General features: G+C 38.0%; 2 protein-coding genes across 7 annotated transcripts in view; one reads left to right on the plus strand and one right to left on the minus strand.

Annotated features, from left to right (window-relative positions):
* Positions 1 to 2,991: 2,991 nt before the first annotated feature.
* On the minus strand, positions 2,992 to 9,453 carry LOC113571686 (protein FAM177A1-like). Of its 2 annotated transcripts, none has more exons than XM_081718356.1 (5): positions 9,326 to 9,453; positions 5,059 to 5,253; positions 4,822 to 4,888; positions 3,879 to 3,976; positions 2,992 to 3,713 (listed from the first exon to the last, which is right to left on the minus strand). In XM_081718356.1, exons 1-5 carry the CDS (start codon positions 9,362 to 9,364, stop codon positions 3,522 to 3,524), a joined length of 591 nt encoding a protein of 196 aa, XP_081574482.1. In that variant the 5' UTR covers positions 9,365 to 9,453; the 3' UTR covers positions 2,992 to 3,521. The 2 variants fall into 2 exon arrangements, with proteins under 2 accessions (XP_081574482.1, XP_035380126.1); XM_035524233.2 differs by lacking the exon at positions 9,326 to 9,453 and adding an exon at positions 5,856 to 6,022.
* Positions 8,298 to 14,953, plus strand: part of LOC113571692 (serine/threonine-protein kinase D3) — a 35,425-nt gene continuing 28,769 nt past the window's right edge. Inside the window, exons 1-2 of one of the 5 annotated variants that reach the window (XM_081718351.1) lie at positions 8,298 to 8,667; positions 9,045 to 9,767. In XM_081718351.1, coding sequence (XP_081574477.1) covers positions 9,474 to 9,767 — 294 coding nt within the window. In that variant the 5' untranslated portion in view covers positions 8,298 to 8,667; positions 9,045 to 9,473. Of the gene's footprint in view, positions 8,668 to 9,044; positions 9,768 to 14,953 lie in introns of those variants that run through there. The other 4 variants (XM_081718352.1, XM_081718350.1, XM_027000787.3 and 1 more) reach the window with 4 other exon arrangements.

Genomic DNA, 14,953 nt, shown 5'->3' on the forward strand with positions numbered 1-14,953 from the left:
TCAGTGAATGAAGACAGAAGCTTTTACAGACAAATATGAGGAAGCCATTCCAGATCAGTTTTTAGAAACAGCCAGACAAAAGAGGAAATGGTACTTCTATATAAAATGGGAATAATTAACGTCATATTGTCATGTATTGTGAAGTGGAATTTAATGCAAGAATATGAAATGCTAAATGAAAAAAGATACACAGCAAAATCCCCTCCTTCCCTAACTCCAGCTGAATGAACATTGTAGGTGTCAACACTGTGGGTGTTGCTGCAATGCTGGGGAATTTGTCTATTTTCAGATAAGATTACTGATGCGGCTAGGGAGTCTTAGATCTCATGTGACACTACAGCCTTGTAAAGAGTAACTACAACAATATCTTAGTCAGATCTCCTGTTTTGTTATTTCAGGACAAAGCTTTTGGATGTAGACAAACACTGTCATGAAGAGTCACATTTTTAACTTGGGGTTTTCCGTGGGCATTACTACATGTATCTCTGCACATGCTACAATTATATTTAGCCTCTATGATATACAAGTTCATTATTTATAGACATTATTTATTTATAGACAGCTACTTGCTCATTTAATAATGTGAATGTGAATGAAAATTGTGCAAATGTTTTTATGAATAGTTTTCTCAACTCTGATCATAATAAGGGCTGTAATGGCTACATGGCCACCTAGAGGATAAAAGATATACTGCAATATAGTAATTATGTAATAATGGTACTTATTTTCCAGAAAGGATGAGAGAGGCATCCTAAAAGTAATGATTCATCTGGCATAACATACTGTTTATTCACTGACACTCACGTCTGTTTTAATAACTATATATGGTGTGACCATTAATATATGGATATGGATATTATAAGATTGTTTTTTTTTTTCAAATTTGAAGTACATTGGACATTCTGTTCCCAGCATTTGTTTCAAATGCTGAAACAAAATGAATATGACCCACCAAACTTCTACTGAAGTAAATTTTTGATATTAAATTTGAACAAGCAATAAAAGTAAAAATACATATATAATGGAAAAAGACTTCATGCATATATTTTCATTTGTGCTCAACCAAGCTTAATACCAGTTCAGAGGACCTGTGCTTTTGGTTTGTTTTAGTATATGTTATTCTGAAGACTGTTCATTTACCACATACTGATATAACTAGTTCTGGCTGCAGGAACACTGATTAAACAGTAATAATAATGAGCTGATACACATGCTTGTCCAACCTGCTGCAACAACCACTACAACATTCTAGAGCTCCACCTTGTTTTGTTTCCCTAGGATACAGAATGCAATTGAAAACAGTCGTTATAAACAGTAAACACTATACCCAACCCATGAGTCCTTAATGTTTCTGTATGCAATTCTGAATAGCAGTTTTTGACTCTTTGATCTGATTTAGTTTTTTGGTTTATGGAAGAAAACAAATCAAGCATTGGCATCCATAACATGTCTCTGAATAATTAAATGTTCTAAGATACCAAGATGTTGAGACAAAGAGGTGATTATTGGATTGGTTTAGTTCTACTTTGCTGAAGGCTTTTTTTGCAGGGCAGCATTCTCTGAGGGCTCTATTGTGAAATATATGAAAACTGGCCTTGTTTGACCTTAGCTGGGGGAAGGGGGGTTCACTAGAAGTTCTATGACTCTGTGGTACCACCATCCTCCACTCAACTCCCCAGACAGATAAACTGAACAGATAGTAGATGGAAAGCTAACATTATACCACAAATGTGATTACATCTGACATGTAGAAATACCACAGTACCAATACCTTTCACAAGGCTAAATTTCTAAAGCACTGCCTACACAACATACACACTTCATTAAATAATTTCTTAGTTAAAATGTTTTGGGTTGAGAAACCATGTGCATAGTCAATCTCAAAATGTAGGATCATAGTTATGGTGTAGCTTCTCTGGAGCAGTAAGAAAGGCCTTACTGTAGGGATGATTAAGAATAGTCTTATTCCCTTCGACCTTTAACTGAAGGCTTAACTCTCAGTGTCCATTGACCAATCTGCAGTATATTAGTACAAAATGCTAGACTCACACAGCCTCAGAAGGGGACACATCCAACCATCTTAGGGTGAGATGAGGTGAACTTTGACGTAGCTACATTCGTGGCCAAAAGTTTTGAGACTGACACAAATTTTGGTTTTAACAAAGTTTACTGCCTCAGTTTTTATGTCAGATATTTATATGGTATAGTGAAGTATAATTACAATTGCTCAAAATTTTGCCTAAGAACACTGCCATGAATAAGAAATGGTATCAAAACAACCTCCAAGAGCAGCTTCTTCCAATGATCCAGGGGTAATTTGGTGATGAACAATGCTTTTTCCAGCATGACAGAGCAACATGTCACAAGGCAAAAGTGATAACCCACTGGCTTTGTGAACAAAACATTTACATTTTGGGTCCATGGCCAGGAAACTCCCCAGATCTCAATCCCATTGAGAACCTGTTGTCAATCCTCAAAAAGAGGGTGGACAAACAAAAACACAGAAACTGTGATCAACTCCAAGCACTGATTAGGCAAGAATGGATTGACATAAAGATTTTGCCCAGAAGCTGATATACAGCATTCCAAGGCGAACTGCAGATGTCTTAAAAAAGAAGGGTCAACACTGTAAATATTAAATCTTTGCTTAAACTGAATGTATTTGTCAACAAAAGGTTTTTAAAAACGTATGACTGCTTATAATTGTGCTTCACTATACCATATAAACATCTGACAAAATGGATCTAAAAAAGCTTCAGGAAACTCTGTGAAAACCAAAATTGGTGTCAGTCTCAATACTCTTGGCCACAACTGTAGACTGATCCAACAACTCTTACTCTTTCTGACCAGACTAGGGAGTGACATTAGCTGTGATTCATCTTACATAGGAGTAGTTACAAATGATAAAACCTGCACCGAATTATGGACCTCTAAACGCAAGAGTCTGGGTTAATCTTTCACAATAAAACAAGCAAAAATGAGAAACAATAATGATTATTAGAATTTTATTCTATTGTTAAAATATAAAATTGTAAAAAACAAACAAACAAACAAACAAAACCCCAAAACATTATTTTCTTAAAAAGAACTCTGAGCATGTTACAAAGATTAAATAAATACATACATATAAATGCATAAATACGAAGTAATAAATATGTAATAAATACAGAGGAAAGTTCATGGGTTTAAGGCTCCACCCCCCCACCCCCAGTTTACCTATTTTTAGGGAGAGATGTGTGTATGTGTTTGTATGTGTAAGATTTGGGTTAATTAATTTTAGTGCAATGTATTATAGAACAACTTAGAGCCATTTGGGATCTAAACTACTTAGCCTTTTGGGGTCTAAAGTACTTTTAATTAGTTATTTTAGAGTAAAGCAACTTATTACCACCACAGGCTCAGTGTGCAATAGCAAACTGGAGAAAGCACATATTAATACCCTCTATCTGTGACAGAAAGCAGTTAACCACCGTAATTAATGCTAAGGCATAGTGAAGACAACATGAGGAGGCTTATGGTGGTTAAGTGTTAACTGTGCTTCCAGGGACAGTGACGGTACTGGGCATGCAAACAGGATCACTGGTGGGAAAATCCTGAGTGGGAGTGGCTTCAGGCTGGTTGACCTTTGGCCCCTGGGTGTCTTTACTTTGTGGTTCCACGAAAAGGTCCTCAGCCTCCTCAGAAAGACCAGAGTCCAAAACCCCCACATCCCTCTTAGAAGGAGAGAGGGAGAAAGAAAATAAAGAATCCATACAGGGTGAAAGGGTGGAGGGTGAAAGAAATAAACAAAGAAAGTACAAAACTTGTGCCATATATATGAGGTATCAGACATCTAATATTCAATGGTTACTATCACACCTAATATAAGCAGTTCATACCTCCTTCTTCATCTTGTTATATTCATCAATGGCATACTGATATTTAGCTGAGGTTATGCCAAATAGTGATGCCATTCTTTCACCCAGGTAGTCACAAGCTGGAAAATTCATCAGAAGTACACAATAATAGGAAAAACCAAAAATGCAGAAAAAGACATTTTGACCCCAGTAAACACAGCATTATTTTATGCACTGGCAGATAAAAAAATCATAAATAACTCTCTGCACAGTTTCTGTATTCTCTATTTTCCACCAAAGTAAAGTATGCAAATCTGAGCACTGATCTAGCAGCATAGGTAGCTATTCCAAGGCCTGACGCAAACTATCATCATTTCCTGTGAACACCTTATTTATTATTCAGGAACTCAAAATGTGTTCATTATTATGGTCAAGCACGAAACTATTTTTTATGAAAATGTAACAACATGAAATAATCAACCATATTACTACATAAAGTGGTCTACTGATGTTGCTGATTACTTTCACTTAAAGGTATCAACCCCTGATGTTGTCATGGGACCCCCCCCCCCCCCCCCCAAGAGTCACGTGGTACAGCCTGCTGCATGCAGGGGGGTTCACTCATGTTTGTAGGCACACTCCCATGAAGGCACGCACCTGTACGGGGTTAAGTGTTAGTGTCTATTTAAACCCCCGTCAGTGCGTGCCTCACCATTGGTCATTGTTTGTTTGTTAGCATCTGAACGTAATATTAGTAACCATGTTTGTCTAGCCTGTGTTAATGTTAAAGTCCTTAGTGTTAAGTGTGTCTGTGTTCATCATTAATGTTATTTGTGATGCCACCATTGTCTTTATGTTTTTGTGTCATTAAATGTTTCACGCGTCGAGAGAGTCTGTGCGTCCTGCTCCACACCCTGGGCATTCGTTACAGACGTAGTTATAAAGAGAAAGTAGGTATAAGCCAAACTGGAGAATATAGCTCTACCTGACATAGTGGATGTAGCAGCTCTCCACATGTGAAACCAGACATAAGGCCCCCATGTCAGTTGAGACTACAAACAAACAGGTGGAAAACAACACATTTAGTTTGCATTTCTTGGGCTAAATCTGTCTATCATCTTCCTCTTTCCTTCTTTCTTTTAGTTTCTCCAACACTGTGACTTATTATTTATTCTGAAGACAAGTAGTATAAACACACACACACACACACACACACACACACCTTGTCTACTGGGGACAAAAGGTCCTTTTTTTCTGCATTTTTCTCTGGATCCTCCTCTTCCTCTGTGCTGAATTCCTCCATGATCTCCCCACTGGAAAAGTGAATGACCCTGCGTGGGTTCTTCTCCTGGCTGTCCTCCTTGGTATCCAGTTCTCCTAGCTCAACAAATTCAAAGTCCTTCCCTTTGTTGACGCTCTGCAGTGAAGTGCACGTTACACTGTGAGTGACACACTTCTAGTTTAGGAGCTTCTGTGGTATCCAACTTAAACACTAGTCTTTATTAGGCTAAATACAGAAAAAAATTAAAACTTTTACTGAACTCTGATTAATAGCTCCTGTATAAAGAGTTTAATTTCCATAGTTCAAACCTCAAACTTTCAGAAAACACGAAATAAATGTTTTAAACACAAATAAGCAAATCATCTAGCTATATGGATATCCAACTTATGTATAATACAATATACAGTCCTCGGTCTAAATTCGTGTAGGCCTACATTAATGCCAATAACTAACTAGCTAAGATTAGACTAATCCCATTCTAATTATTCTAAATATCAGTAGTCTAATTTTACTGAGGCTAAATACAATAGTACAAATCTAATATGTAAAATCAACTTAATTTCACATGTATGTAGAATACATACAAATGTAAAACTTGGCAAACATATCCCCCTAGAAATGTTTTACAGAGTTGAGCAATCGCTTCAGTAGGTTAGTTAACTAAGCGAGGGTTAGTACAGTTAAACAGAAGTCTTGATGCATTTAGATAGCTACACGTACATGAGAGAACGGCCTACCTTTTCGGGGCCCATATCCTCTGTCACAGTAATACTGACATTGGCAAGATAAAATGATATTTCTGCCATCGTACCCTCCTTTCTAGCACAAGCAAAGACTTTAAAAAGACAACTGAATTGACACCTAGCATAAATAGCGTTTTAGACACTTCCGGACTTTTAGTTTGAAAATCTCAAAATAAAAGTTCGTTTTCTTTCTGTTCAGGCATAAAAATGTTAGTTAATAAATAAATAAATAAATAAATAAATAAATAAATGAATGAATGAATGAATGAATGAATGAATGAATAACGTATTTATTCCCGAAAGCTCATACATAAGGATTAGAAAAATCTGAGTTGCTCTGGATACAAAAGAAATTTTAGAAAATATTATCTAAATCTCAGATGGTTATTGCACTGTATAACTGAGTTTTTTTCTGAATAGGAGTCAGTGCTTTATCAACGCATTTGGGCACTTAGAAGTGAAATAGAATAAGAAGACTGCTGAATGAAATTGGCAGATATACTATGTGTGGGATACTCACAGGACTAAAACATCTTTTAACAAACACTGCCCCCTGTTGGACTTTAATTCAAATAAATGTTAAAGTTCCTATCCACACTTTAAATAATAGCTATAATACTATAAACTTGGTATGGTGTTTGTATGATGTGGAACACAGATTGACAAAGAGGTCTACGAATTCCAACTTTGGGGCTCACATCAAGCTCATGAAGGACTTTATGATGAGCTAATGAACTGACATGTAAGACCAAGGAGAAAACCTAAAACTGTGCAGAACTAGAGTTGAAATACTTTCAGTTTCGGGGGGCGGGGGTGTATGTGCACACTTTTGACCCACCATAAACATGGGGGAAAATGTGTTTTATGTATACACATCCTGAAAAGACTAAAATTACTTTTGTGTGACCAAACAAAAGAGCTGGCTTATTTTGTTGTCTCTTCAAGTTTTGCATTTCATGGCATGATTTTTCAACTTTAAACAATCACTATCTATATACTATCAGTATAATCTTGTCACAGCAGAGTTTATTTAAACAAATACTGCACCATTCAATGTTTCTATAATGGTCTTCAAATAGTGCCAATGATGGAAGTTAAAATCATACTCTATGAGTGTTACACTGGAACCATTCCTTCAGCAGGACAAATGTAATCACACGCTGACTTTTCTGAGTCATGTATAAAAAGAACTAAAGCATATCCTCTATGCTATATACTGTATTTGATGTTTAGAAATTCATTACATATGCCTGTGACCAATCTTGCCGCTATCAATATTAATGTAAATACATTACAAGTAGACTAAAATCATAATAAAAAAGGTTTGACTGATTTATGAGTGGCACGATGAACAAAAACCTCAACATGTACGCTGGCTTACAGCTACAGCAGAACACCTGCATCTGACACATGCTCTCTGGAACTCCTCTGGGCCTCACAAATGGCAAATGTCCACTCCTTCCTCCACTCAGCTGAGCTCACCCACAGAAAGAAAGTTCCTTTACTGTTCTTTGATGTTATTGTGCAGCCAAAATGTCTATCATCCTCCAATGCCCTGACCTAGGCTCCTAGTTTAAGAGAAACTAACTGTCAGTTACAACACAAAGCAACAGAGCCCAACTGTAATGCAGTGTTTAGTTCTAAAACACCTGGCTCTACAGGTGAAATTTGTTTTTAAAGTGTCTATTACTAACAACTTAAAGATACATGTAAAAATAAGAAATATATAATTTGGAGAAGTAATGTCATCAATGCAAGTGGGGTTTTTTTGTATCATTTTGCTTATAGACACTCGCCAAGGCTCCTTCACTCATTCTATATAACAAGTTGCATAAAGCTTTATGGATAAACACTAACATTTCCACCAGCCTACAGCGTAGAGCAGAAAGAAAACATGTTACGGACAGAATACCGAGCCTACTTAATACTTAGTCATCGTGTAAACAGGGTCTGGGAGCCATGACAACACAACATAGGTAGCGTCTGAAAAATCGGACAATTTACACTTTGGCATACTACCACAAAAATGCAGCCTTTGGGAAACTGAAATGCCGATTAGCCAATAGGAATTTTTAGCTAGCTACGAAGCTAGCTAACCTAACTCTACGTTTCTTAAGACGTTAGGCCACTTTAGCCTACCAGGAAGCGCTAATAACGAACTAATTAGCTAACTAACTAGTTAATTTACAAGCTAATTGGTGTTAGCAAGCTACATTTTCGTTTCTGTCGTGAAAGGTTTTGATTGTTTTATCTGAAACCATTCTGGCCTCCATCATGTGATGTGATATTTTTTGGAAAGCCACCTCATTTTACTTTGTTTTGCAACCTCTAACCGTTCTTCACTTGTACCGTTAGAGGTCGCAGATTCTACAGCCATCACAGTCGTTGCTAAACGTAGCTAAATAGAATTGCGCAGGCGCCGTTGAGATTTACTATAATTTCTTTGTAGGGTAATGTAGTTTACTGTCATTCGCCTTCGTAAGGAAACATCTGAACTCATAATCCCAGAAGCGTTTGTTTCTCGTTTACCACACATCCACATCGTTACTGAAAGACGAGGGAGAGAGCGCTCTAACTATGAGATAGGATACGCATGCACTGGATAGCCGACGATAAACTAAAGTCTTGAGGGGTAAGAAGTTGGAAAACGCAAGAGTCAAGCGCGTATTCGAAGTAAAGTTTAAACGAAAAATAATACCAATTCCCTACTACTAAAAGTAGCTTTATATGACACTGGAAGATATTTACAGAGATAAAAGTTGCATGCTGGAATTTTATATCAGAAGGAAACCCACCCTTTGAAAAGGTAACGAAGTACTTTTTGTAGGCTATTACATTGCTTTTATCGAGAAATTGTTCAATATGTTCGCTTAGTTTTATGCATGAAAATGTATTATACAAGCGCGAATACAGGTGATTGTCTAAATATCACTGTTATCCTTTTAAGTGTCGTACAAAATGCTTTTCATGAACATCTTATTCGGCTTTGTGTCACGATATAATAGTTTGGAAAATAAGGTTATCATTGGCTACAGAACTGTTAGACATTTCTTGTTATTGTTGCATACTTTTATCATTGATCAATTCACGTCTGATACATTATACTTTTAACTCATTTATGAAACCATGTTTATAATTGCTCTCTCTAATTAGTCATCAAAATCATCTTATGATTATTTGCAGTGATCCTCTGTGTTCTTTGTCAAGAGTAAAACTGTGGCAGTCGGATACAAAGTTCTCTGACGTCGGTGGCCGGATAACGGTTAACGTTTTCTGCAGAAATATGCGCTAGAGGAAGGATCCGTCGAGATATCTGAAATGCAGGAGCTACTAATTAGGCTAGCAAAGTGAGAACTGCGTCAATCCAAACCTGAATTTCATTCGACGTCAAACTGGAAAATATATCAAAGGGCTACGCAAGTAAAAACAACGTGAAACATTCAAAGAAAGTAGGCAATGTTTACCGGAAAGCGACGGACACAGGCGGCCCATTCTAAAGTCATGACGTAGCTCCCAGACTGTTCCTCGGGATTTTAGAGATGCTCAAGTTTTTATGACACTTCATCTGCTGGTGCACTTTCAGTGAGTGAAAAATAACTTGAAAGAGTGCAAATGTCTGCCTGCAGCAGCTCGTCTCCTCCATCTTTTCCAAGAGCGTTTCCCCTTCCCCAACATCCCACCGCCCCACTGACACCTTCGCCGTCGCCGAGTCCACCGGCGACCCTCTACACTCGTCTCTCCAATGGGAGTGTGAGCGCGCCAAGTCCAACCAACTCTAGGGGCTCTTTCCACGGTGTGTCATTTCTGCTGCAGATCGGATTGACCAGGGAAGCTGTTAACCTTGATGCTAACGATGTATCCCTTTCGGCGGTGAAAGACCTTGTATGCTCAATTGTCGACCAGAAGGTAATTACAACAAGAAGTTACGTTACAACGTAGTGTTTTCTTTTGTTTGCGCATAGCACATCATTTTTGTGATAAACATTTACTTATTAGAAACCCCACAGATGTAAATTTAACACCTCTCTGAAATCTAGGCTGTGGGTTAGTAGATAGAGGTGAGAGTTGACATTACAAAGCAAACCAAGCTGCATGCAAAGGCATTTTAATTGTAATGGTTAATGTACAAGTTATTCTCAAAGATAACTGCTTAATAATTATATTAAATTCTAATTCATTATACATGATACATTTATTCAAGTTCTTTTAACTGATAATAACCAAATCTTAGTTGAAGATTGCAACACTGTGCTGCAGTATGTGATTGAATTGTGAACCCAGGAGTTGTTTATCAACTTTATATTTTACTCAAATGCGTTTTAGCTATGTGATACTGATTTTGGAAACTGTAAAACATGGTCTTTTCATCTGAAACTTGTTTTGAACTAAGAAATGAATGACTTCTCAAGTTGCACTAGTAAACAGTTTTAAAACTGCTTATTTTTTTTATTTAGCAAACGCTTGCCTAATGTAAAAGTGCTAGCTATTTATGACAAGTGGCAAACTTGTAGTTTCAGTGTAAAGTTGAAACTGGATTGAATTACTATGACAAAATGGTGCACAAGGAAACATTAAAAGCTTAAGAAGACATAAGTACCCAAGTAAATGTCATATGTTCTTAAGTGAAATTGCCTTAATGAGTACACGATCCCCCAAAATATCTGAGTAAATGTAACTTGTTACAACTTGCCCCTTATCAATCCTGACATTTTGGAAGGGTGCTGCAGCATTTATTTGACATATAAATAAATATTTATAAAGGCAGTGTTTCTTAGAGTTGTGGAACAGTTGTCTGAAGTGGACAGAACAGTAGAGTTTCTGCTTGTATTGTAAGCCAGGTGGTTCAGGGCTGTATTATTGGTTTACTGAATAGTTTTGACCAGCTAGTTGACTCTCAGTGGTTACCTTTCTGGTCTTCTCTTTTGTTTATGACAAGGCAGGAAAGCATGGAGACTAGCAGGATGATGTCATGCACAGGTCACCACATGACCTGCATCCTGTGTTGTTGTGGTTGTGTGCTTGCAGGAAAGGCAGTCTCTAGATCTTTCTAGTAGTAGGTGTAGTAGGTGATTCTTGTGTAATCTGATGACTTTATTTGACCTTGTAAGAAGGATGATTTTTACATGTTAATTTTGAAGCTAATTCAGCACAACCCAAGAAACCTTCATGGATCTACGGCACCACAGCAACTCTATCGTTCTGTTTGGGTATTGTTATTGTTAGGGCTGACCAGCCCGATGCTCACTACTGTATCCACCACCATGTCACTGCTGTTGAGAATGCTCCATCACCCCCATAATATCCAGTAAGTAATGGTGGTGGTGTGGTCATAAACAGAACAATGAGGAATGGAGTAGAGGATGGGTAGCAAATTGTATACCTATAAATGCAATTTAAGGTGGAACTTCTTCATAAAGTCTTAACATTTCTTCATGAGTTTCTTGCTTGCTTGCCTTGTGTAACCAAAAACAAAAACACATTCATATTTTGAATCCATATTTTTATGATTTTGTGTAAAAGATGTATAAATACCTTAGCAATCACAGTGTCTTACTCCAATCACTTGAGACTAGAACATGCAGGGTGTGTGTGCCCCGAGGGGAGGCTGATGGGTCAAAAAGCATGTGCCGCTCCGGTGTGTCTGTGTGAGAGCTCGTTGGGAAGGGGCAGTCCCTCAGGTCTGCTGGAAGTCAGAGGGAAGTTCCCCTCCCCTGCCGGTCGCCATTCTGTCCTGCTGAGTTCCAGCAGACCTGTATCCGTGAGTGCGGAGAGGAGGAAGAGGGGGCGGAGTTCGCTCTACAACGCTTCACACTAGTTTCATGCAGCCCATCTGGGGGAGGCCTGCTTTGTCAGCTTAATAACACGGCGATGGCAAGAAATATAGTATGAAATTGCAAAGACGTTTTTCAAGCAACTGTTATCTTGCTATGTTTTGCACATGTTACGAAGAGGAGCATATGAAATGTTGAGAATGAGAAAGGTTAGGATTAGGAACGATATTAAGAAAATGTGTGATGTCTGATTGTTCAACACTACAATGATATGACTTGTGATAAATGAACAAATATTTAAGTATGCGTGTTAGCTACACTTCCTATGTCTTTCGTCTTGAACAGGTACACTGCTGGGCTAACATGCTCACTGAACAAACAATAAAGAAATAAAATCAGTTATTTCAAACACACTTATTAAGCAAATTGCATATGAATGCCCAAACAATTAAAATAATATTTATTTAAATAAAACAATATAACTATAAAAAAAATAAAGCTTAATTTAAAATATTTCCAAAAGTCAATGTCAGGGGGAAGCAAACGCAAGTCTCCAACTAATATAACGAACGAAAAAGAAAACGGACATAAAAGTCCACTAACGAGAACGAAAGAATGCAAACGTAACATTCGGTGACCGAGAACAGTAAAAAAAAAAAAAAACAACAAAACAAGGCTTATAAAGACCAGCGCATTAAAATTCTCACGTGGTCCTACAAATGAGACAACGCGCACCACCTGAATGTTGTGTGGCGACACATCAAATCAAGACTGTGAAATAACCGCCATGTGAAAATCCACCATATAACGGAGGATACCGGCGAAGGGCACAGTCGAACTCAACAAAAATTATTTTGAAATAATAAAAAATATAAAATATGGGGCGCAAAGGTTAAATGAATATAAATTAAACATGGCAGTTTACAGTAACTCCCATTGCCATCATGAAGGCCATCAACTCCGTACAAGACGTTTTTTTCACCACAAGGTCTTCGTCAACCATTCTTCACGTCTTTTGCGACGTGTATATTCCGCATGTTCGTATCGCGATGACGATGAAAATACAATGTATCGGTCAGGATCAGTTAGGATTTGAACGACGTGGTATTGTATTCATTCTGATGGTCTTGCTTATGAATGATTAAAATGCATGAGATTTGCGTACAGCCTAACTGATACATAAATAGTTGCTTGTGAAATATCAGAGATTTGAAGTTCTTTGACATCTCATTTTGATGATATCAAAATGAGAAAGTTCCACTTCAACAAATAGGAAATATATTATGTTCAGGAATAATTTCTTAAAAGACGCCTTAAAACATCAGTTTTATAGATCAGGTTTACAGATTAGAATGAGGTTAATTATAGCTGGTACTAATTTAAAACTCTGAGCTTTGAAGAAGAACAGTCATGAACAGTGTGGGTACTTTTTTGGTAGGTTGTCTGTGGGGCTGTCTGTGGCAAACACACTGGAATCAATGCTGGTCTTAAAAAGAGATAAAGCAAGTGACTGCACCCCTACTCTGTGTCTTCATGGCTCTTATAACAAGGCGCGCCTCTTAAAACTACTTTTATTACATTGCAACATGGCCACTGCAAGTATACTTGAGTGTTTACTGAAACAGCATGCAGAAACCTACTTGTTCTCTGCTTTAATGAATCTGCAAGAAATTTTCCCCTCATTGAAATGCTACAGGTTGAGTAAGTCTAAGTAGAAATGTTTTCAGATGTTCAGATGTCTCTGTGTTACTGATGGTTATAAGATAAATATCAGTTGTAAGCCCTGAGTGAGCGAGAGCTCAAGACTGTGTTCCTCTGTATTTTATTAATAATGTAGGGTCACTATGTGTTTAATGTCTAAACTGCCCTCCTGGAGAGTTTCCTGCATGCCTGAAATTGATTAAGATAATGTAACATCCAGGTTCACAAGTTTTTGTTGTTCAGACTGTGCATTAAATGTTTGGCAAAATCTCAACCTGTCTTGTGAGGAGGATAGACACTAATCTAAGGAAATGTCATTGCCATGTGTTGTTGAGAGTTCTGTTTTCCTTTTTTTTCTCTTTTTCGCTGTATGTAGCAAAGATCTTTCAAAACAACATACATGAAAGATGGTGTCATTGGGAGTTTGAAAACAGATATTTCATAAATCAACATATCAGAGAAGGACCACAACATCTGGCTCTGTTAAATTCTTACATTATTATCTATTAAAGCTGAGTATGGAACTGCGTACACTCTGATTTCCATAACAAATCAAAGATGAGATCCCTGCTATGCCTATTGTTTCTCATAGTGAAAATGGCATTTTCAGTTCCTCTCCTGCAGATCACTTCCTGTAATTGAGACCCGTAAGAGTTTCTGGAGAGGAATGCTTTCATTGTAGTGGATGCGTGTCGCAATATGTGGTCGAGGCTTGTGGGTGGAGGTGCCTTCTGCATTGTGTGGAGGACAAGGGCAGGCCTAGGGCAGGGACAGGAGAGATGGGTGGAGCAAGCTTCACCAATCCCTGGCTTTGATGTAGACCAGCTGGGCTGGGACTGCTATTTTCTAGCCAAGGCTCTCCAACATACTCAAGGCGGGTATGGTCTGCTTTGCTCTGCGAGGAGCAGTTGAACACAAAGTCCCCCAGATCAGCTCTGTATAAACTTCTCCTCAGTCCATGCCTGTCCACCCTGGGGGAGAGGAGGGAGGAGAGTGTTCATTCAATTCTGTTGATGCCCACTGTTGATAACTGACCACTGACCACTGACCTTCTCCTTTGCAACAATCGGAAACTGGTGCCATTAGTATGTCAATGTGTAGTACTACAATAACAGTAACAATAACGTGTACACCCGCTATACATGTAGAAAGGGAACCCTCACAGAAACCCTAAACTGATGTGAAACACATGCTTTCTATGAAACTAGGGGCTAAGCCAGTGAATGGAGTTTAGAAAGACAAGTGAGAATGAAGGGAAAAACTAAGATGAATGTCCGAATTCGCATTAGATGTATTTTGTGAGGTATCTTTTTAGTCAAGACTCTACAGATTATAGAGGTCTCTAAGCTTCTCTGAACTCCTACCCTGTGTACCAAAGTGAAACAAGGATTATTCACAATAGCTTGCCTGTCTCCTGGTGACTCAGACAAGATGCTTTTGTTTTGGTGAACAGCCATTAGGAGAGCTAATGGAGATAAGATCTGGAAGCACCATGTCCCCAGTGCAGCCAATCCCACGCCTCCCTTCCCTGCTTTCTACATGGCATATGAAAAGATTAAACAAATGTGTATGCAGTTATGAACTGGAAAAGGTGTTGTGAGCCTATGATGTTTCCAGGTT

This window comes from Electrophorus electricus, chromosome 7, assembly GCF_041902795.1.
Source record: "Electrophorus electricus isolate QZ-2024a chromosome 7, ASM4190279v1, whole genome shotgun sequence".
Lineage (NCBI taxonomy): Eukaryota > Metazoa > Chordata > Actinopteri > Gymnotiformes > Gymnotidae > Electrophorus > Electrophorus electricus.

Bases quoted from the DNA above. Each gene is read 5' to 3' on its own strand.
- LOC113571686 (XM_035524233.2), bottom strand. From the start codon at position 5,924: ATGGCAGAAATATCATTTTATCTTGCCAATGTCAGTATTACTGTGACA. The intron at 5,254-5,855 runs GTAGGCCGTTCT...ACTTCACTGCAG, and splicing joins AGGATATGGGCCCCGAAAAG to AGCGTCAACAAAGGGAAGGA. The intron at 3,714-3,878 runs GTATGAACTGCT...TCTCCTTCTAAG, and splicing joins ATAACAAGATGAAGAAGGAG to AGGGATGTGGGGGTTTTGGA.